This window comes from Anomaloglossus baeobatrachus, chromosome 3 (genome assembly GCF_048569485.1).
Source record: "Anomaloglossus baeobatrachus isolate aAnoBae1 chromosome 3, aAnoBae1.hap1, whole genome shotgun sequence".
Taxonomy (NCBI): domain Eukaryota; kingdom Metazoa; phylum Chordata; class Amphibia; order Anura; family Aromobatidae; genus Anomaloglossus; species Anomaloglossus baeobatrachus.
Genome location: NC_134355.1, coordinates 507,660,264 through 507,684,705, shown reverse-complemented (window position 1 = coordinate 507,684,705; position 24,442 = coordinate 507,660,264). Strand labels below are relative to the sequence as shown.

Below are 24,442 nucleotides of genomic sequence, written 5' to 3'. Positions count from 1 at the left end.
GCCATCGTCAGGGCAATGTGACACACGTGCCTTGTATGGCTCACGTGTTGAACCTAATTCTCCAGCAATTTTTAAAACACCATCACGGCCTACATGGCCTTGTGCAGCGTGCACGCTCGCTATGTGCTCACTTCCATCGTGCGCACACAGCAGCTCAACAACTTTCGTCGCTACAGAAGTCTTTAGGTCTGGTGGTTAAACGCCTGAAATGCGATGTGCCCACACGCAGGAATTGGAATCTGCACATGTTGCAGCGTTTGTGGCAGCACTGCCGAACCCTGCTGCAATACGTTATGACATATAGCCTGGGATAACTTGATCCAGAGGTGGTGCAGATCACGCTGCTGGAGTGGTGTCAGATCAAGGACCTATGCACCCTGCTACACAGTTTAGAAATGTCGACGAAGATGTTTAGCACTGGCAATGTCATTCTCAGCGTGACAATTCTGGTCATCTACATGATGGAGCACACTGTAATTATTATTCGGAGTCAGGTGTTGGGACAGGAGGAAGGGGAGGAAGTACAGGAGGAGTCATATGCGGAAGGGATAACAAGATCTACGAGGTCCAGATGGTCAGCGGCACCTATGCGGCAGTCATGGTGAGGGAGAGGGATTAACAAGGGCGCATAGTATCAGCAAAAAGTGTTGAGGAAGGTGCAGGAGCCCATGAAGAAATGGAGGACGAACTGGCGATGGGCATGGAAGACTCAGCAGATGAGTGAGAGCTTGCTCACATTTCGGTTGTGCGAGGTTGTGGGGAGAGGGCAGAGGAAGGAGGCACGATTCTCACCTCTCTGCCACCAACACACCAAGGACTTGGTCCTCCTGGATGCACAAGACACATGAGCGGCTTCTTGCTGCACTACCTACAACGTGACCCTCGGATTGTACGAATTCAAAGTAATCCAGAATACTGGGTTGCCACACTGTTACATCCGCGGTACAAGACAAAATTTGGCAAAATAATTCCTGGCATAGAAATGGACGCACGTATACAGGAGTATCTGCAGAATGTGGTACGCAATCTTAGATCTACTTTTCCACTAAACACCAGTGCTGCACAGAGTGAATCTCAACGCTTTGTCATGGATAGGAGGAAATGGTCTTTTACTTGTCCACATCTGAGGGACCGAGGGCTGGCTGCTGTGCTGAGATGGCGTTGAGTACGGTGTCCCTGCACAGTTGCACTTTTGGTCATATACCAAAATGAGTTGAAAAAGGACAGATGCTGGTGGAAAGGGGAACAGGTGTGTTGGAAAGGGGAAAAAAGTTTTGGTCCGTGGATTTGGTGGTTAAGCAACAGTAACATTTGCTGAAGAAACACCATCTGTTACAGTGGGACTGGCAGATTTGGATAAAGTGGTATATACTATGTTACCGCTATATAACGAAAATTAATAAGAAAAGAAAGAGAAAGGTATATATCCCCATCAGCAGTCAGTGTCCACCGTGCTCCCAGTTGGAAAAGGAGAGGTTGGCAACTGGAAGGTTTGGTGGAGGATACAGAGCTGTGTGGCTATGAAACTAATAGTAGCCTGAACCGAGTTAGACGCCATTCGGATCTGGAGACTGTGAGCCCTGTTAGCGTCACAGGGTCCACATGCCCACCCAGCCCAGGAACTCCCTGTTAACAACACAGGGGCCATTGAGTACGCTGACCGTGTGCGTAGGGGCACACCTGTGGACAGCAGGCGCATCAGCAGCAGCAGGCCTGTTAATGCCACTGGGCTGCACAAGCAGGACTGGTAGGACAGGAGCTGGTCTTAACCGTTCTGCGTTACCAACTGTGGTGGTGGCCTGCATCGACACCCTATCCTTGCCTACCTCTGGCCTAAAGCCGCAATGGGTTCAACACATGGAGGTGTGCTCTTTCGGAGCATAATAGAAGACTGCGCACCTCCTTGTTGGCTCCAGCCCCTTTTATAACCTGGGTCCGCCCCAAACCAGGGTGAACCACAATGCACCTCCTGGAGACAAAAGTAGAGTGACACGTCATGAGTGGCATAACTAGCGTCCTATTTGGAACCGCAACTTCAATGATGACCTCATGGCTGCCATAACCCAAACACCTCACCAGTCATCGTCTGACCATCAATAATGCGGTGACAAGTCATAGGGGTGGCCCTCTGCAAGCCATTTGGGAGGACACCTGATGCCCTGTGGTCTATATGTGCCCCCCCACATCAGGGGCAGGGCCAGAGAGTTTATTACCGGACCTAGTCTCTGATGCAGTAAGTGCCTGAGCATGCTCAGTAGCATGAAATACAGTCTCTGAAAAAAGACTATCAGCTTTAGCATGGTGTCTAGGCACAAAACAGGACTTAGACCCGGCACGGAATGCAAGCACCTGTGCAAAGAGGCTTTTCACACTTAGTGTGGGAGCATGCGCTGTATCCCGAAATGAAGACTTAGCGTCAGGAATAGCACAGTCAGGCTGAGCATACTCACTAGGCGAAACAATGTAATTTGGCTGCAGCTGGGGTAAATCTGCACACGCATGCGCACTAGCTGCCTCTCCACACTTAGACGTGGAGGGGAAATTGCTCTTGGAGATGCTGTCTATGAACAGAAGGAAAAGCTAAAGGAAGCCTGACTTTCTATCCCTCCGAATTATCAAATGCAGCAATGAATTCCATGAGTTTGCTATAACATTAGCGTAGCAAAATGTGCATGAGGGTGTCATGTAGAGGTGCTAGAAATAGCTTGGCACCAGTGGGGCACTAATGGAATACAACAGCCAGTTCTATGATGCCACTAAATGGCAGTATTTTTTGCTATCATTATAGCTTATTAAAATCAGAGCAGGAGGGTGTCATGCAGAGGTGCTAGAAATAGCTTGGCACCAGTGGGGCACTAATGGAATACAACAGCCAGTTCTATGATGCCACTAAATGGCAGTATTTTTTGCTATCATTATAGCTTATTAAAAACAGAGCAGGAGGGTGTCATGCAGAGGTGCTAGAAATAGCTTGGCACCAGTGGGGCACTAATGGAATACAACAGCCAGTTCTATGATGCCACTAAATGGCAGTATTTTTTGCTATCATTATAGCTTATTAAAAACAGAGCAGGAGGGTGTCATGCAGAGGTGCTGCACATAGATTTGCACTAGTGTGACTAGACAAAAGTCCAATAGCCACGTTTAGGATGCCACTAGGTACACTGACTGTTTGCTAGTATAATGGCTTAGTTAAAAAGAGTTGGAGTGTGCAATGCAGGCAGACGTGATGCAAATATCTTTGCAATAGTGTGACTAGACAAAAGTCCAATAGCCACGTTTAGGATGCCACTAGGTACACTGACTGTTTGCTAGTATAATGGCTTAGTTAAAAAGAGTTTGAGTGTGCAATGCAGGCAGACGTGCTGCAAATATCTTTGCACTACTGTGACTACACAAAAGTCCAATAGCCACGTTTAGGATGCCACTAGGTACACTGACTGTTTGCTAGCATAATGGCTTAGTTAAAAAAAAGTTGGAGTGTGCAATGCAGGCAGACGTGCTGCAAATATCTTTACAATAGTGTGAATAGACAAAAGTACAATAGCCACGTTTAGGATGCCACAAGGTACACTGACTGTTTGCTAGTATAATGGCTTAGTTAAAAAGAGTTGGAGTGTGCAATGCAGGCAGACGTGCTGCAAATATCTTTACAATAGTGTGAATACACAAAAGTACAATAGCCACGTTTAGGATGCCACTAGGTACACTGACTGTTTGCTAGCATAATGGCTTAGTTAAAAAGAGTTTGAGTGTGCAATGCAGGCAGACGTGCTGCAAATATCTTTACAATAGTGTGACTAGACAAAAGTACAATAGCCACGTTTAGGATGCCACTAGGTACACTGACTGTTTGCTAGTATAATGGCTTAGTTAAAAAGAGTTGGAGTGTGCAATGCAGGCAGACGTGCTGCAAATATCTTTACAATAGTGTGAATACACAAAAGTACAATAGCCACGTTTAGGATGCCACTAGGTACACTGACTGTTTGCTAGTATAATGGCTTAGTTAAAAAAAGTTTGAGTGTGCAATGCAGGCAGACGTGCTGCAAATATCTTTACAATAGTGTGAATAGACAAAAGTACAATATCCACGTTTAGGATGCCACTAGGTACACTGACTGTTTGCTAGCATAATGGCTTAGTTAAAAAGAGTTTGAGTGTGCAATGCAGGCAGACGTGCTGCAAATATCTTTACAATAGTGTGAATACACAAAAGTACAATAGCCACGTTTAGGATGCCACTAGGTACACTGATTGTTTGCTAGTATAATGGCTTAGTTAAAAAGAGTTGGAGTGTGCAATGCAGGCAGACGTGCTGCAAATATCTTTACAATAGTGTGAATACACAAAAGTACAATAGCCACGTTTAGGATGCCACTAGGTACACTGACTGTTTGCTAGTATAATGGCTTAGTTAAAAAAAGTTTGAGTGTGCAATGCAGGCAGACGTGCTGCAAATATCTTTACAATAGTGTGAATAGACAAAAGTACAATAGCCACGTTTAGGATGCCACTAGGTACACTGACTGTTTGCTAGCATAATGGCTTAGGTAAAAAGAGTTTGAGTGTGCAATGCAGGCAGACGTGCTGCAAATATCTTTACAATAGTGTGAATACACAAAAGTACAATAGCCACGTTTAGGATGACACTAGGTACACTGACTGTTTGCTAGTATAATGGCTTAGTTAAAAAGAGTTGGAGTGTGCAATGCAGGCAGACGTGATGCAAATATCTTTGCAATAGTGTGACTAGACAAAAGTACAATAGCCACGTTTAGGATGCCACTAGGTACACTGACTGTTTGCTAGTATAATGGCTTAGTTAAAAAGAGTTGGAGTGTGCAATGCAGGCAGACGTGCTGCAAATATCTTTACAATAGTGTGAATACACAAAAGTACAATAGCCACGTTTAGGATGCCACTAGGTACACTGACTGTTTGCTAGTATAATGGCTTAGTTAAAAAAAGTTTGAGTGTGCAATGCAGGCAGACGTGCTGCAAATATCTTTACAATAGTGTGAATACACAAAAGTACAATAGCCACGTTTAGGATGCCACTAGGTACACTGACTGTTTGCTAGTATAATGGCTTAGTTAAAAAAAGTTTGAGTGTGCAATGCAGGCAGACGTGCTGCAAATATCTTTACAATAGTGTGAATAGACAAAAGTACAATATCCACGTTTAGGATGCCACTAGGTACACTGACTGTTTGCTAGCATAATGGCTTAGTTAAAAAGAGTTTGAGTGTGCAATGCAGGCAGACGTGCTGCAAATATCTTTACAATAGTGTGAATACACAAAAGTACAATAGCCACGTTTAGGATGCCACTAGGTACACTGACTGTTTGCTAGTATAATGGCTTAGTTAAAAAGAGTTGGAGTGTGCAATGCAGGCAGACGTGATGCAAATATCTTTGCAATAGTGTGACTAGACAAAAGTACAATAGCCACGTTTAGGATGCCACTAGGTACACTGACTGTTTGCTAGTATAATGGCTTAGTTAAAAAGAGTTGGAGTGTGCAATGCAGGCAGACGTGATGCAAATATCTTTGCAATAGTGTGACTAGACAAAAGTACAATAGCCACGTTTAGAATGCCACTAGGTAAACTGACTGTTTGCTAGTATAATGGCTTAGTTAAAAAGAGTTGGAGTGTGCAATGCAGGCAGACGTGCTGCAAATATCTTTGCACTACTGTGACTACACAAAAGTCCAATAGCCACGTTTAGGATGCCACTAGGTACACTCACTGTTTGCTAGCATAATGGCTTAGTTAAAAAGAGTTGGAGTGTGCAGAGGACAGGAGGGTACAGTGCCAGGATTGTGGGGCTCTGGGTAGAGGAATGGAAGCCTGCCTTTCTATTCCCTCCTAATGGGGAAATGCAGCGACGAAATCCCTGACCTTGGCTACACAGACGCTGTCTCTGTTTTCAGGACCTGTCACCTATGGCTCTGACCCTACCGGTTTCAGCCCTTAAAAGGACTAATAGAAAGTGCTATCCCTATGCTGTCTAACGCTGTGTATGGAGCGCATACAGCTGTATCGGTGATAGGACTCAGGAGGACGGAGCTGCAACAGTGATGTCTGACACCAAAGACGCAGAAGAGATAATGGCAGCCTGGAGGAAAATGTCCGGTTTTATAATGCAGGGACATGTGACATGGACATCCTATCACACATGCCGTTGCTTCTCTGGCTAAAAGTCCACTTAGCTGTGTGTGTGTGTCTGGGATTGGCTGACATGCTGGCCCGCCCCACTACACGCGCGCGCTTAGGGAAGGAAGACAAGGAAAAAAAATGGCGATCGCCATTATAGAAACAGCAGTGATCTGAAGGCGCTGTTCACGCACACTATACACTGAAATGTCATAATAGTGTGATTCACAGAGTGACTTACACTATTACAGCGGAAACCAAGCTAGGAATTAGCTGTTTTTTGATGCTAGAACCGTTCTCGAACGTTTCTAGAACTATCGAGCTTTTGCAAAAAGCTCGAGTTCTAGTTCGATCTAGAACAGGCCCCAAAATCACTCGAGCCTAGAACTGGAGAACCTCGAACCACGAACCGCGCTCAACTCTACTCATGACCCTCGCGTTAAGAACATCTTGGCCGACAATCATTACTGGTTGGTAACACTGTTAGACCCACGCTACAAGGAGAACTTTATGTCTCTTATTCCCGAGGCGGAGAGGTCAACCAAAATGCAGCAGTTCCGGAAGGCCATAGTCACGGAAGTAGGCAAAGCATTCCCCTCACAAAACGCTAGCGGCATAGGTCAGGAATCAGTGGACAACCAAGGCGTACAGCCGAGAGAGGCACAAGTCCAATCCGCCAGAGGTAGGGGAACAGTCTTTAAGATGTGGAACAGTTTTCTCAGCCCCTCACGTACCACAGCCCCTGAGGTGCGGGGTAGTGCCACAAGAAATCCTAAGTTTGCCCAGATGCTCAAGGAGTACCTTGCAGATCGAACAACTGTACTCCGACATTCCTCTGTGCCTTACAATTATTGGGTATCCAAGGTGGACACGTGGCATGAATTGGCTCTCTACGCCTTGGAAGTCCTGGCCTGCCCTGCCGCTAGCGTTTTGTCAGAGCGTGTTTTTAGTGCCGCAGGTGGAATCATTACAGATAAACGCACCCGCCTGTCAACTGAAAATGCTGACAGGCTGACTCTGATCAAGATGAACAAGGGTTGGATTGGGCCAGACTTCACCACACCACCAGCAAATGAGAGCGGAATTTAAAGTTTGTAACGGGAATTTGCCATGTACCTCCACTCACCCATGGGTACACACTTCTGGACTTTGGATAATCGCTGGACTGCTCCTCCTTCTCCTCATGCGCCACCATGATGACCGCTACAATAGTTAGGCCTTTGTTTCAGGTATACCCCCAGTGGTAAATTTTTTCGCCCATTCTTTGCAGAATGGACATTACAACGACAGGAGACCCGCTCCTTTGCAATGGGAACAATGTTTTGAGGCCCTCATGCACGTCTCTATCCAGGGACAACGTGGAGCCTCACAATTTTTGGCTGCCCTGCCTAAGGGCTATACTATAATGCACCCACTTCCTGACAATGGACACTTAATGTTTTGAGGCCCTCATGCACGTCTCTATCCAGGGACAACGTGGAGCCTCCCAATTTTTGGCTGCCCTGCCTAAGGGCTATACTATAATACACCCACTTCCTGACAATGGACACTTAATGTTTTGAGGCCCTCATGCACGTCTCTATCCAGGGACAACGTGGAGCCTCCCAATTTTTGGCTGCCCTGCCTAAGGGCTATACTATAATACACCCACTTCCTGACAATGGACACAATGTTTTGAGGCCCTCATGCACGTCTCTATCCAGGGACAACGTGGAGCCTCCCAATTTTTGGCTGCCCTGCCTAAGGGCTATACTATAATACACCCACTTCCTGACAATGGACACTTAATGTTTTGAGGCCCTCATGCACGTCTCTATCCAGGGACAACGTGGAGCCTCCCAATTTTTGGCTGCCCTGCCTAAGGGCTATACTACAATAGACCCACTTCCTTACAATGGGCACTTCAGGTTTACAGGCCATCATGCACGTCGCTATCCAGGGACAACGTGGAGCCTCCCAATTTTTGGCTGCCCTGCCAAAGGGCTATACTACAATAGACCCACTTCCTTACAATGGGCACTTCAGGTTTACAGGCCATCATGCACGTCTCTATCCAGGGACAACGTGGAGACTCCCAATTTTTGGCTGCCCTGCCAAAGGGCTATACTACAATAGACCCACTTCCTTACAATGGGCACTTCAGGTTTACAGGCCATCATGCACGTCTCTATCCAGGGACAACGTGGAGCCTCCCAATTTTTGGCTGCCCTGCCTAAGGGCTATACTACAATAGACCCACTTCCTTACAATGGGCACTTCAGGTTTACAGGCCATCATGCACGTCTCTATCCAGGGACAACGTGGAGCGTGGCAACGTGGCTGCCCTGCCAAAGGGCTATACTACAATAGACCCACTTCCTTACAATGGGCACTTCAGGTTTACAGGCCCTCATGCACGTCTGTATGCAGGGGCATTTGTGAACCTCACAATTTTGGACTGCCCTGGCAAAGGAAAATACTACAAAGACTCACTTCCTCAAAATGGGCACATTAGACTCAGAGAGGCCTTTATGTACGTCTCTTCTCAGGGACATCGGAGTGCCACACAATGTTTTACGTAAAATCTTTCATGTATTAATCTCAAAAAGTAACATACATTAGCTCTATCTCACTATTGGGTATGTGCCCTTAACATTTCCGCCATGAAAATTCATTTTGGTGTCATTTTGGAAGGTTTTCTGGTGAGTCCGTAAAAATGGCGTAAAACGAGGACAAAATTGTTCACAGCTGTGACTTTTGAGTGATAAATGCTTCAAGGGATCTTCCCCATGCTGTTGCCATGTCATTTGAGCACTCTTCTGAGACTTTTGTGCCATTTTTAGTATCTTGGGATGCTCGGCCCGAGCCTCGAGCACCCGAGCTTTTTAGTACTCGCTCATCACTACTGAATGGCATATACACAACGTATCTAGCTTCCCATCATGGAGAGAGGTCATAGCCAAAAATATCTCTGCAATAAATGCCCTGCAATGGTCTGTATTGTGAGAAGTGGAAGAGGAAGCTTACAGTAATGTGTACTTTGCTTGCCACTTCCAGGGGTTGTTATTGGATAAATGACTCGCCCACCCCAGGGCTATGGGACACCCGGTGCCGGGCCGGACTAGTCCGGTGGTAGTCAGTGGTGGCTGGGCCCGGCTCCGTGGCCCTGGTGGGTGTCAGTAGAATATGTGGCTTGCTTATTAATGGTTGTGTTCGTGACGCCACCTGTGGTATGCGGCTATTAAGCCGCCGCTGCTGTGTGAGGCCTCCGGGATGGTGTTATGGCAGCAATGGTGATACTGCTCCCCACAGGTGGAGCAATGCCCGGGGCACAGTTGGTGCTTGTGAATGTCTATGCAGATGAAATAACAGAGACCACTTCAAGGGTGCAGTTCAAGTTCTTTACTCACAGTTCTTGTCACAGCTGTAGGGACCCTTGGACTGCTGGGACCACTGTCAGGGACCTCCGCCGTTTCTGGGTGATTCTGAGAGTGAAAGCCGGTACCCTTCTCTTAGTGTCTCTTTCTTCTGCTGTCTTCCTTAGCCTTGCCTTTGTTAGGATGGACCTGGCTTGGCCTCCACTACAGCCTCCAGGCTGGGGGGTCACCTGTCGGCTGATTACCCCTTTTCTGGAAGTCTGCTATGGGTTCTGGCCCTGGGAGTCTACAACCTTCCCTGGGCCTCAGTTTTTACTGTTTGGAGATTGTCTTTGCACTCCTCCAGTCTCTAGGGACCGTCCCCTGTCGCAGCTTGATCACTCCACCGATGTTAATGTGGAACAGGCCACCGCAGCCTACAACTACCCGTGGCGCCTCTAGGCCCTCTCCTTGGTACCTCTAGGACTGCTCGTGGTACCTCTAGGACTACCCGTGGCCCTGCGACTCCTTCTATCTCCTACGTGGTGTCACCTGGACCTCTGGGTCCCAGGATCTTCACCAGGAAGCGTCTCCTTCTGTTTCTCTGCTCCTGTCTGACTTGGAGCTTTCTTTCCTTCTTTCTTGTCCTTCTTTTCTCCTCCTTGCCTGCCTCCAGCAGGCCTCCTCCTCCCTCCTTTCTCTCATTCTTCTTCTCCAACTACATGCTCACTCTCTCACTCCCTGAGGTAGACTGCAACTAAACTTGACCTTCCTATCTGTGTCTGCTCTCAGATGGCTCCTCCCACCTCCCCAGTTGCTAAGCTGTACCCTATAGGAGCAGGGATGGGTCTTACGGCCCCTCCCAGCATGCAGCATGGGGGGGGGTAACTGCCACTTTCCCTGGTCCCAGTATGTACCTAACAATGGGTGTAGTGTGGATTTACCAGGGGACCGGAGTTCACTCTCTTCCTCTCCCAGAATGGGGCATCACACCGCTGGATGGGGTACAATGACCTGTGGCGACGGAAGCCTCAGGGGCGCCACACTCCCCCACAGCAAATCCCAGCACGTCCTCGGGCTGAAAAACAACAAAAACATATGGGAGAACTGCAAAAACATTTTTGGTATGCAAAACATAAAACAATAGAACATTTCTTCCCTTTATGGGAGGCATAATCACTTTAACGTTGCAAACATCTTATAAAGAAACTATGTGTGCACTTCCAGTTCATTGCACGGTTTGGGCACTTCCCCCATAATTCTGGTAGGGGGCACAACGGGTGCAACTATATACATTTTCGGCTACAACAAGTCCAGTAGCCTGGCAGTTCGTTTCTTTCAATCAACAATGAGACAAATACTCAACCAGCCACTAAGTCCAGTGGCCTGGTTACACAGAGCACATAAGACATCACATTCACCGGGGCCCACATTCCAGTTCAGTGGCCCGGTATACATAAACATGGGGGGGTGACATCTTCAAAAAGCACATTAGGGCAGAACACAAGGGACATCTTCAAAAAGAATGAGGGGCTTACAGGGGCTATTTACAGTTCAGCATCTTCTTACTTCTTACTCTTACTCTTCATTGCTGGGGTCCCTCTTTGGCAGGGCCCTGGGCAGCATGTAGGCCATGGAGATCCTGGTCTGCGTCTCCTGACTGGCTGTCGCAGGACCTCTGCTCAGTTCTGTGGCCTGGGTCTGCCTTGAGGTAGTGCTGCTGCTAGGGGAGAGGCTGCGCGCTTGCATTGTACGGCGCCACTCTGGTCCCTCTGGGGCCGCTTCTTCCTTTAGGATATGCACATGCAGCGCGTACCACCCACGGTCCCCCATCAGCCGTGTGTACTCTACCACATCTCCCAGCTTCGCATCTCTCCCTGGGTGGCCTCTGGGCAGGTGCTCCTCGATGTCCCTTCGAGCCACAAACACGTCCTTGCCCAGGCCGGGCTCCCTGATGAAGCCCCAGCCACCAGCTTGTCGGAAGTCCACTACTAGGCCCCGTCGCACTGGGCCCTCGGATCCCTTCAGGGCCTTCCTGACCTCTTCTTTGGAGGCCAGATTTGCGGCTTCTCTGGCCCGGCGTTTCTTCTCCCGGAGTTCCCGCTCCCTCTGATACTCGATCACCAGCCTCTGGCACGTTAGCTCGTTGGCCAGGGGGGTCGCCTTAGGGCGCAGCGGCCGCTGCAGCCCCCTGCTTTCAATGGGTGCTGCGTCCCAATTCACTCCCGAGGATGCCATTCCCAGGAGGCTCACAGGGGGACTCGGCAGGGGGCCCGCTAGCTGTTCGGGGTCCACCCCTTCCCAAGCTCCATCTGTGGGGGTCTCAGGCAGGCCTCCGGTACCCCACCGGGCGTCCGCAGGGTAGGCTGGGAAGGCCAGGGGGTCAGTGAAGGGGCTAAGCGGGGGCGCATGGCGGGGCCCTGGGTCCGGACTGGACGGGGTTTCTGGTTGCTCACCCTGCTTCCGCTCCGCGGCATCCATCCACCGCTCCAGATCCTCCGGCACCCTCGGCGTTTCTTTCTGCCGCTCCGCTCCCACTTCCATGCTGCTCAGCCTCCGGGCCAGGACTCGCATCTCCTCCCGGAGTAAGTTCAGCTCACAATCCTCTCTTCCGGTCCCTGGTGCACCTTGCTGCAGCTCCTCCGCCATGCTACCGACCTGGGGAATGCTGCCTGGAACACTGCTCGGGTGCTCGACCACGCCACTCGGCTGCACCCTTTCCCTTCTTGGAGGCGGGGCCGGAGGCTGCACTTGCATCTGGCGCCAGACTGGCGCCCAGCCCATCACGACCGGCATCACTCCGTTTGCGATAAGGTACATTTTCTTTATCTGCTGGTCTGGCATTTAGACTCTCTCTGCCAGCCGGCCAGCTTATCTGGTCGCCATTTCTTCTTCCGCCTTCTATGGCGGGCACTGCTTCGCGCTCTTTTCTTGGACAAGGGGGCGGGGCTTCTCTTCACGCCCTTTCTTCTTTCACGCCCCCCTTCTTCCCGCGCTCAGTGTCTTCAATGGCGGCAGTTTCTCACTGTAAACACAGGCTATTTCATGATTCTTCAGGCGCACAGTACCCGGTGTGACCGGGCACGAGATCCTGTTCATGACGCCAAAGTTGACTCGCCCACCCCAGGGCTATGGGACACCCGGTGCCGGGCCGGACTAGTCCGGTGGTAGTCAGTGGTGGCTGGGCCCGGCTCCGTGGCCCTGGTGGGTGTCAGTAGAATATGTGGCTTGCTTATTAATGGTTGTGTTCGTGACGCCACCTGTGGTATGCGGCTATTAAGCCGCCGCTGCTGTGTGAGGCCTCCGGGATGGTGTTATGGCAGCAATGGTGATACTGCTCCCCACAGGTGGAGCAATGCCCGGGGCACAGTTGGTGCTTGTGAATGTCTATGCAGATGAAATAACAGAGACCACTTCAAGGGTGCAGTTCAAGTTCTTTACTCACAGTTCTTGTCACAGCTGTAGGGACCCTTGGACTGCTGGGACCACTGTCAGGGACCTCCGCCGTTTCTGGGTGATTCTGAGAGTGAAAGCCGGTACCCTTCTCTTAGTGTCTCTTTCTTCTGCTGTCTTCCTTAGCCTTGCCTTTGTTAGGATGGACCTGGCTTGGCCTCCACTACAGCCTCCAGGCTGGGGGGTCACCTGTCGGCTGATTACCCTTTTTCTGGAAGTCTGCTATGGGTTCTGGCCCTGGGAGTCTACAACCTTCCCTGGGCCTCAGTTTTTACTGTTTGGAGATTGTCTTTGCACTCCTCCAGTCTCTAGGGACCGTCCCCTGTCGCAGCTTGATCACTCCACCGATGTTAATGTGGAACAGGCCACCGCAGCCTACAACTACCCGTGGCGCCTCTAGGCCCTCTCCTTGGTACCTCTAGGACTGCTCGTGGTACCTCTAGGACTACCCGTGGCCCTGCGAGTCCTTCTGTCTCCTACGTGGTGTCACCTGGACCTCTGGGTCCCAGGATCTTCACCAGGAAGCGTCTCCTTCTGTTTCTCTGCTCCTGTCTGACTTGGAGCTTTCTTTCCTTCTTTCTTGTCCTTCTTTTCTCCTCCTTGCCTGCCTCCAGCAGGCCTCCTCCTCCCTCCTTTCTCTCATTCTTCTTCTCCAACTACATGCTCACTTTCTCACTCCCTGAGGTAGACTGCAACTAAACTTGACCTTCCTATCTGTGTCTGCTCTCAGATGGCTCCTCCCACCTCCCCAGTTGCTAAGCTGTACCCTATAGGAGCAGGGATGGGTCTTACGGCCCCTCCCAGCATGCAGCATGGGGGGGGGGTAACTGCCACTTTCCCTGGTCCCAGTATGTACCTAACAATGGGTGTAGTGTGGATTTACCAGGGGACCGGAGTTCACTCTCTTCCTCTCCCAGAATGGGGCATCACACCGCTGGATGGGGTGCAATGACCTGTGGCGACGGAAGCCTCAGGGGCGCCACATAAATTGAAGGTGGACTCTGGAAATCAATATCACTGGTGAGCCCTAAATATACCCATCTGACAATGAATACAGTGGTGGAACAGAGAGCTGTTAGCTCCCTCCTCCTCCATTCAGCTTGAGTGTCTGAGTCTCAGGTCAGCACTTCCAATGATCATGCCTGCTGCATGGAGCCTCAGTCCACAAGCTGCACAGAGCAGAGCAGTGCATGAGAGGCACAGGGTTAGTTGAGTAGTATTTTTTGTTTCTTTCATCAGGCAGTACTTATAGGCAGCCATCATACTCTGTGATAGGGACCAATGTAAGGTATTTCATACTGTGTGTGGGGGAATTGTACTGGTGAGCTATTATACAGTCTGATGTGATATAGGGGGTCTCATTATGTAGGGGATCATACTGTCTGAGGTGATGTACTATGGGGACAGCTTACTGTGTCAGGAGTACTGGGGTCATTATACGCTGCATGCAAAAGTAGTGAAGAGGTCCCAATTAGTACTTTTGCTATAGAGCTTTATGGAGCTTTATGGTTTGTATTTATACCCCTAGCTACTAATCAGGGGTATCCCTGTGTAGGGAAGTAGTGTTATTGGTGTCCATTATGCCTATTTGATTCAACAAAGAGTGTGATAGTGGAAGTTGCTGTACACACAGGGTCATTCACAGAAACACAGAACTGTTTTGCTGGTTAAATGTTAGACCTTGCTGTTCCAGGAAAAAAACAGTATTTATGGTTCGTGCAAATGTTACATAACATAGGATGCATGGCCAAAAAAAGACAACCACGTGGTCAGACAATCATCATTGTTGTAGACATCCAGGAGAAGATTATGCGAATCCCAAGGAAATTTACCCTAGCAGAATAACATTTCAATATGTACTGGAATTGCTTCACCTGTAGCAATACCGAGCGTCAATTCAGCAAGAGGTAAAAGAGAAGGAAACTTGAAGTGTGCGTCATATTGCAAATCGATATCGGATATGAGCTTTATTGGATATGAGCTTAGGTGATCATTCAGACTTCCAGAATCCCCTGTAATATACACATGGAAGGACTAGTGATGGGCGAAACCCAAACTGTAAAGTTCGGGATCCGAACCGAACACATAGTTCTTTATTTTTCCATATTTCTGAAGGAGACAGCACAATCATAAGATACTGTTGTGTATATTTATGATTATTCTAATAAAACAAAATAAGAAATTTTGTGTATATTTTATTATTCTATTAGGTTATATACATACAAAAAAATATATACCGAATATTCATAAAGTAATCTATGAAAAATGAATTCATCAGTTTTGTGTTCATGTGTTGTCCATTTTTCACGAACCTTTTGACTTTGAATTGGGGAGAGTTGTCCCAGAAACAAACCAAAGTTATGCAATCTCTTGTTTTCCCTGCATGAACCGACAATGCATCTGTAAATTTTTCCATTGACTTTATTTGGTCAGTGTTCACACTGAGTGTGGAGAATGAGACATCCGTATTTAATGCGTGACACATGTGTTCAGACCGACGGGTGTCTGACGCACTACAAAAACACCACAAACAAAAAAGGGGAGGAACACCGGGGTTACGATATGACGGAGGTCCCTGCCGCTAGGGAGAAGGGTGAGGAGGCACCTCCTGAACTCACCTCAAGCTGACTCCTGAGCTCTTTAGCATCCCTATACAGGTTCTTTCAGCCTGTTGTTGAGCAGGATACCTTGGACCCTCAGCTGGCCCTAAACTCACCCTGCCTAGTGAATAGGCTGACGAGTTCACTGGACTCGCCACTACACTAATAAACACAGAGGGAAAGGAAAGACTGACGGGGGATAAACAGAAGGATACAAACACCAAACTTCACAGCAGCAGACAGACTCTAAAGTAGCAGATGGATGGTCAGAGGACAATTCCTCAGCAGCTCCTTCCATCAGGCTGGCCAGAGTAGAAAGAATTCTAACAGCAGCAAGGACTGCTGGAAAAACTCCAGTATTTAAACCTAAACGGGCATGGGCTTGAAGCAGCTACAGCTGATCTGCACTGCTAAGAGATACTGGCAAAAAAAATTGCAATTAACTCATGAGATTCCAAAGAAAAGGAAACTTCGTTTAAATGAGGAGTCAAGATGGAGATGGGAAGCTCCAGTCCTAAGGCTGTCACTAGTCTCAAAACAACAGGGAGACCCCGTGACAGCAGCACTCACACATGAACAGTAAATCAACTCTTTTGTTGTGTAATATGTAATATGAAATTAATAACCTTGTGTACGGCTAAGGCTAGGTTCACATTTCTGTTAAAATGTATCAGTCACAATCCGTGGCTATGGTAAACAACGGCATCTGTTTAGCAGATTCCGTTGTGTCCCATAGACTTGTATTAGTGGCGGATTGCGACTGATGACCTTGCGTTGCATCTGCTGCGTCGCGGTCAGTCATTTTTTGACTGACCGCCGGGCGGGAGCAACGCAGAATGTAACGTTTTTCTGGCCGTCAAAATTAACGCACCGCACAGGAATCCGTCGCCATCCGTCAAGCTTGTAATGGATGTCTATGGTGCTGGATTCCGTCGTAATCAGTCTTACAACGGACTCCAGCGCTGGATTCCATCATGCTCTACTGAGCATGCCCAGCATGTTTGGCACACCCACTGGGCTGTCCCAAACACAAACGGATCATGACTGAGCCGTCAAAAAACGGACGCATAGCGGATGTAACGGATGCGACGGATCAGTTTTTTCACATGATTCCTGTGAAGAGAATCCTGTGAAAAACACATCCGTTGCGTCAGTTGACATCTAAAAAAACAACTGATCCGTTGCTGATGGACCTGACAGATTTAAAACAACGAAAATGTGAACCTAGCCTAAAATAAACTTTTTAAAGTCCTAGAACCATGTCAGAGATTGTCATGAGAAGAAGTCTGTACACACTATAACACTTTGCCAATAGCCAAAAAGAAAGAGCTGTGCCACTTGTTGGGACACACTGTCTCTTTCAGTTTCTTTAGTATTATTTGATAAAGGTCCAAATAACTGATGAGCAAGCGCTACCATGTTCGGGTGCTCAATACTTGTAACAGTCAGATGCTTGGACGGGCTCGAATTGTCAACCGAGTATAATGGAAGTAAAAGAGGAACTTGAACATTTTTCTGGAAGTTCTTCTGGAAAATTGCTTGAGTTCCCTATTGACTTCCATTATACTCAGTACACGAGTTGAGCCCGTCTGAGCGTCCGACTACTTCTTACGAGAACCAAGCACCTGAGCATGATAGTGCACGCGCATCACTAGTCCAAATGAGACAAAGACTTTAAGGGTATGTGCGCACGTTGCGTTCTGTGCAGTACAGAAAAAAACACACCATCTGGCAGACTGGACAAATGTAAACACTGCGTTTGTAAAAAAAAAAATGCATCCAAACCACATGCATTTTGGATGCATTTTCCAGCTAGTCTATAACCCAGCCTCTCCTTATTGAAAGGACAAAAGGTAGGAAAGAGTAATGCTAATCTATATCCTAACCTCTCTTAATTGGAAGGCCAGAGGAAGCCATGGTGCAGGTCACAGTGTATGAATTCTGATTGATGGAAACTTCTAATATCAGATTTTTTTACCACCGACAGAAAAAAACGCAAGTTACAATATTTATCGAAGAAGTCTCCTTCCATATCTATTGGTTTTAACTGATTCTGATTCTGAGTCTATTCCCATATTGACATAGACAATTTAAATTGAATAGTTATTTTATGGTAACATTTGTAATTTTCTTCCAAAAATATGGTTTAGGTTAGAAATTTGTACTCCACTTTTGTTCTTTGCTCTTTATTTCAAGGTCCCCTGCTGCCATGCAACATTTGGAATAGCAATGCTGGAATATTGTAGGAATATAGATGGAGGTGGTGATTTGATAAACCTATTTCATCCCTTCCCTGACAGTCCACCAACTATGTTTATTTATAAAAAAAAAACAAGAAAAATCCTGCAATCCCAAACAATAAAAAATTTCAAGACTTTATTTCACATTTTAAAATTCCATGGTTAAGAATCCATTAAAAGGGAAACAAAAGACGCGTTTCGGATCCAACAGATCCTTACTCGTATCTGATTTATTGTAACCACACACACACGAGTCATATATGAGTAAGGATCTGTTAGATCCGAAACGCGTCATCTGTTTCACTTTTAATGGAGTCTTAACCATGGAATTTTAAAATGTGAAATACTTGCCGGAAAATGCACCAGTCTATTCACATATTGACATAGACTATTTAAATTGATTAATTATTTTATGGTAATATTTGTAATTTTCTTAAAAAATGTGTTTTAGGTTAGAAATTTCTACTCCACTTTTGTGCTTTCCTTTTTTTCAAGGCCCCCTGCTGCATGTGCAAACATTTGAAGTGGTAACGCTGTAATATCGCAGGAATATAGATGGAGGTGGTGACATGATAAACCCATTTCACCACTTCCCTGACAGTCCACCAACTATGTTAATTTATAGCCACGTGCTAAATGTATTCAATGCACTCGCAGATATCTCCTATACAGTCATATGAAAAAGTTTGGGCACCCCTATTAATGTTAACCTTTTTTCTTTATAACAATTTGGGTTTTTGCAACAGCTATTTCCGTTTCATATATCTAATAACTGATGGACTGAGTAATATTTCTGGATTGAAATGAGGTTTATTGTACTAACAGAAAATGTGCAATCCGCATTTAAACACAATTTGACAGATGCAAAAGTATGGCCACCCTTATCAATTTCTTGATTTGAACACTAACTACTTTTTACTGACTTACTAAAGCACTAAATTGGTTTTGTAACCTCATTGAGCTTTGAACTTCATAGGCAGGTGTATCCAATCATGAGAAAAGGTATTTATGGTGGCCACTTGCAAGTTGTTCTCCTATTTGAATCTCCTATGAAGAGTGGCATCATGGGCTCCTCAAAATAACTCTCAAATGATCTGAAAACAAAGATTATTCAACATAGTTGTTCAGGGGAAGGATACAAAAAGTTGTTGTTGTTAAAGAGATTTAAACTGTCAGTTTCCACTGTGAGGAACATAGTAAGGAAATGGAAGAACACAGGTACAGTTCTTGTTAAGCCCAGAAGTGGCAGGCCAAGAAAAATATCAGAAAGGCAGAGAAGAAAAATGGTGAGAACAGTCAAGGACAATCCACAGACCACCTCCAAAGACCTGCAGCGTCATCTTGCTGCAGATGGTGTCAATCTGCATCAGTCAACAATACAGCGCACTTTGCTCAAGGAGAAGCTATGGGAGAGTGATGCAAAAGAATCCGTTTCTGCAAGCACGCCACAAACAAAGTCGCCTGAGGTATGCAAAAGCACATTTGGACAAGCCAGTTACATTTTGGAAGAAGGTCCTGTGGACTGATGAAACAAAGATTGAGTTGTTTGGTCATACAAAAAGGCGTTATGCATGGAGGCAAAAAAACATGGCATTCCAAGAAAAGCACTTGCTACCCACAGTAAAATTTGGTGGAGGTTCCATCATGCTTTGGGGCTGTGTGGCCAAGGCTGGCACCAGGAATCTTGTTAAAGTTGAGGGTCGCATGGATTCAACTCAGTATCAGCAGATTCTTGACAATAATGTGCAAGAATCAGTGACGAAGTTGAAGTTACGCAGGGGATGGATATTTCAGCAAGACAATGATCCAAAACACCGCTCCAAATCTACTCAGGCATTCATGCAGAGGAACAATTACAATGTTCTGGAATGGCCATCCCAGTCCCCAGACCTGAATATCATTGAAAATCTGTGGGATGATTTTAAGCGCGCTGTCCATGCTCGGCGACCATCAAACTTAACTGAGCTGGAATTGTTTTGTAAACAGGAATGGTCACATATACCTTTATCCAGGATCCAGGAACTCATTAAAAGCTACAGGAAGCGACTAGAGGCTGTTATTTTTCCAAAAGGAGGATCTACAAAATATTAATGTCACTTTTATGTTGAGGTGCCCATACTTTTGCACTGGTCAAATTTTGTTTAAATGCGGATTGCACATTTTCTGTTAGTACAATATACCTCATTTCAATCCAGAAATATTACTCAGTCCATCAGTTATTAGATATATGAAACGGAAATAGCTGTTGCAAAAAAACAAATTGTTATAAAGAAAAAAGTTTACATTAATAGGGGTGCCCAAACTTTTTCATATGACTGTATCTGCACAGACATGGCAAGGCCTAGAGACTACCATGATATACATCCCTAAAGACAGGTTTACTTTCCATCATTGGTCTAGTGGTAGGCTTCTCACTTGGGGTGCGAGAGGTCGTAGGTTCGGATCCCGGTCAGAGCCCATGGACTCTGTATGGCTTCGGCCAATGGCTTGTTTAAATCTTCGATGATGGCTACCTGTTTGCATTGGAGGAAGAGCCTAGGCAACTTTCCTAAAAACAGATAGATTGTTGTCTTTAACTTGGACTCTCTCCTATAGGCCAGGTAGAGAGCCACTAAAATTCAGTATATTGAAGAACCTGCCTGACTATGTATTAGGTGTATTACTATTATTTCCCCTGTAACTGCTACTGAAATGGAAATAAGTTGTTTTGAATTTCATTTCTGATTACTAGAGGTTTCAGACCAGTGAGCTAACCTAACGTCTAAAGGAGGATTGTCTTCCTCAGACAACTCAAGAGTAACTCCATGTGAATTAAATTGGGCGATGCCTCATCTGCTTTAGGTTACTATCACAGTGTCATCCGTTTAGCATGAATGTTTCCATAGGTTTATTCTGCAATAATAAAAACAAAAGTGACTGAACGGCCAGCTGTTTGGATTTCTGCTGGGTAATAGTTTTATGGACATCATACCATAAGATAACAATGGTATGGACACCAAGCCACTGGATGACAGGGATAAAATACCCAAAGTACTGAACTCTGAAACTGAGATACTAAGCTAATGGACACCAAGAACTTTGCTAAGTACTAAAAGGACACTAAATCAGTTGGCAATAAACAATTGCACATTAGAAATTAGGGAAAATATGAAATATAGCTGATTTTTAATCATAATTACGGTACTTTGTTACACTAATGGAATTACCCAAGAATGAACAGGTAAAGAAAATAATAACTAGTCAATCATTTATTTTTCCTTTCTGTAGACTTTTGAGAAGAATGTCCATTATTTAATAAAGGGACATCTTGTAGACTGTAAGCCCTCGCGGGCAGGGACCTCTATGCTCCTGTACCAGTCTGTGTTTTATATTGTTTATGACTATTGTACTTGTCCCTATTATGTATACCCCTTTTCATATGTAAAGGGCCATGGAATTAATGGCGCTATAATAAATAAATAACAATAATCCTAACAAGTTATATTCAGCCACAACTTGTATTCTTGCAGTATAACTAACTACAGTGGCATGTAATTACATTCCTTATGTTGCTCCATCTTTAAGGAATTATTCATCTTTACAATTCTGCAGAAAAGTCTGCATTGAGAAATATACATGTCTGCACGGAAAGGAATCTGTAAAACACATATGGAGTGGAGAAATCTCCCTGATGTTTTGTATTCACAATTCCCCCGTGATTTATAGTACCCCAGGCACGTTTCCCCATTCTTTCACTGCATGGCTGAATCCACCCACCACATGAGCCATTAGGGATAGCTTGTGTAATACCATACCTCCACAGATACCACCCCTCTTATTCTCATTACATGACATCATATACTACACATTACTGCCACTGAGCAATATTGCAGTTGCTTGTGATTCACCTTGCTCTCTATAAGCATTTATTAAGGGGCTCCCTCCTCAGTCTTAGCACAGTCACGCTCTGCTATGCTTTAGAGCACATCACTGGGATAAAGGCAACTTGAGCAGTATTCCAGAACTTGGGAGAAAACATGATGCTCCTACATCTTTTAGTGTGCACTATTTGGTGCTTATCCTCAGCACTTACAATAGCTAGTACATTGCAAGTACAAGATTTGGACAATCAGATACTGGTGACCGGAGAAGGCAAGTCACTTATTTCTTCTTATAATGCTTATTTTTTATTACTTTTCTATACTCACAGAATGTAGAATGTTTATGTTGCTCTCCATATTTTTTGTTTTTTGGTTTTTTTTTGTGTGATATTTACTTTGATACAGGAAAGACATACAAATAGGGACTCTAGATTGTGAGCCCCAATGGGGACTGTGTTGCCAATGTATGTAAAGCGCTGTGGAATTAATAGCGCTATATAAATGAATAAAATTATTATTATTAATTAATTATTATTAATGTGATTAGAGGCAATTATAATGTGTGTTTTTATATTGTAGTAACTTTAACAGATTGTCAAATCAAAGACCTTTCAAGGTGGGATAAAGTGATGACGATGTTAGAGAACTCTCAGATGAGACAGAATATGCTGCTTCAGTATTTGGAAGACGTTAAGGCGGGCCTTCAGACAGTAACAGAAGATCTTGGGACGGCTACAGAAAACGCATCAGGCTCTTGTAGTGACTGTCTCGGCAGCCTTACTTCAGACCTTTCAACGTTACTGGACTCAAAATGTGAGCCTGATCTCGCCTCGAGAAAAAATGGGGAAAAATCGCTTCTCTTAAGCCTTGAAATAGGAGAAAGACTAGACCGGATTGAAAATGCTTTAAAGAAGTGGGAAGACGCTGCACAGAATAAAGCTGAATGTCCAAATAAAGAAGAGGATGCGATCAATTCAGAAAAATCTCTCGAATTAGTAGAGTGGATCAACCGGCGGCAAATACCAGCAGGTAACCAATGTAATCAGGGTCATATTCTATAGTCTTAAAATGTCTTATCTGCACGTTTATATATACAGATCTAGCACAGATATAGTACAGATGAGCTTTAGATGTAACAGACCAGAATTTATTTTTTTTCTCAACAACTGAGACATGGTAACTACATTTTGTAAAGGACTGTTTTTGGAATTAACTTAAATCAGAGCTACTATCATGCCCTATCATGAAGAGTTAACTGATGCAAGGATTGATTTATACCTAGGTATTACTTGATAAATGAGGACTGAAGTGTGAAATTATAAATGTATCTTTGCAGATCAGACCCTTTCATTTCTATCATATCACAGTGGTCATTCCAGGTGTATTTTTAGATAATGTCTACCTAAGCAATATGTTATCTGAGCCAAGAGCATACTCTGAAAAGCATGATCTGCTAACATATAAAGAGACATAAGAGTAGAGCGGACGATTCATAGAAAAACTGCATAGAAGCAGAATATTTGCATAGGTGAAAATGCTGAGTAACCCTTCTCATGACTGATGAGTTTGCGCTCAGTCAGCCTTCGCCTGTGACTCAGAACAGAAAAAGGAAACTAAGCGTAACTCCAGAAAAGAGATAGAATTTCTAATTAGTGCAGATATGATAAGGTCAATAATGTGTAATGTTGTATTTCTACCTTTATGGAGAACATCTGGGTATGTGATGTAACTGATCCAGCAGCTGCACGCTGTGTCATGGGCCATGTGAACTAAACAGTGCTACAATCTAACAGCAGGATGAACATAAGGATGCAGCCAACAAGACGGCTACAAGAATAGCACCGGTGATAATCAGCCCCAGCAGAAATGTAACATACTAATATTACACTAACAGACTTACTTATTAATGCTTTGCTTGATATATGTGCGGTTCATGCTTCGTACATAATCCAGCGATACTGCTATACATTCTCCACAATGAAGTCTTCAATCTGCTTACGGTCGAGTTCACATGTCCTGTAATCATCCATTAGAACAGATCCTGGGCTGAGATCCGTTGGGAAGAAAACAACTTTTTGTCCGTTGTTAAATAACTGATGTCTGCCGGATCCGTTTCTTTAACATTGGAGTCTATGGAGAATGGACCCATTAACGGATTGCTATATAGACATCTATGATTCTTTCATTTCTAATTGATCCGTTTTTTCCTACATGATCCGTTACAAATGGAAGATAAATGGCAATCCGTTAACGAATCCGTTCTCCATAGACATCAATGTTAAAAAATAAAAACTAATTTTGCCAGTGGTTCTCTGCAGGATCCATTCTAACGGGATGATTACAGGACATGTGATCTCAGCGTTACATTGTACTGTATATTGTAAAGCTGCTGTACTTCACACACACACACACACACACACACACACACACACACATCTATACTGCAAGGGTGGCAATGGCACCTGTGCCCCAGACCTGAGGGGGTCATAAAAAGATACTGCTTAAAATATGGTATTTCAGCATTATAAATCACACAATAATTGTTGCGCACAGATTTTAGTCAGAAACTTTAATTTAAGGTTTTTGGTCTTACAAACGCAGCCTCACTTTATAAATGGTGATAAATGCTGACCCCACAAACAATGACTTCTTTAGATATGTCTTAGTGTCACAGCAGATGTGCCAATATGACCCTTCCCTTTAGGCTGGGGCTACACGGTGACCTGTGCTATGCAACAGCAGTTCTCTGAAAAGTCACACAACAAAATCATCTGTGCGACTATTTTAGAACTG

The 24,442-nt window shown here is 45.3% G+C and overlaps 2 protein-coding genes across 2 annotated transcripts in view; one reads left to right on the top strand and one right to left on the bottom strand.

The window, feature by feature from the left end:
* VEPH1 (ventricular zone expressed PH domain containing 1) overlaps positions 1-24,442 on the bottom strand; it is a 755,777-nt gene that overhangs the window by 571,711 nt on the left and 159,624 nt on the right. The window lies entirely within an intron of this gene.
* Positions 21,652-24,442, top strand: part of PTX3 (pentraxin 3) — a 36,791-nt gene continuing 34,000 nt past the window's right edge. Inside the window, exons 1-2 of the mRNA XM_075340701.1 lie at positions 21,652-21,920; positions 22,229-22,678. Of these exons, the coding sequence (XP_075196816.1) occupies positions 21,806-21,920; positions 22,229-22,678 (565 nt within the window). The 5' untranslated portion in view covers positions 21,652-21,805. The remainder of the gene's footprint in view (positions 21,921-22,228; positions 22,679-24,442) is intronic.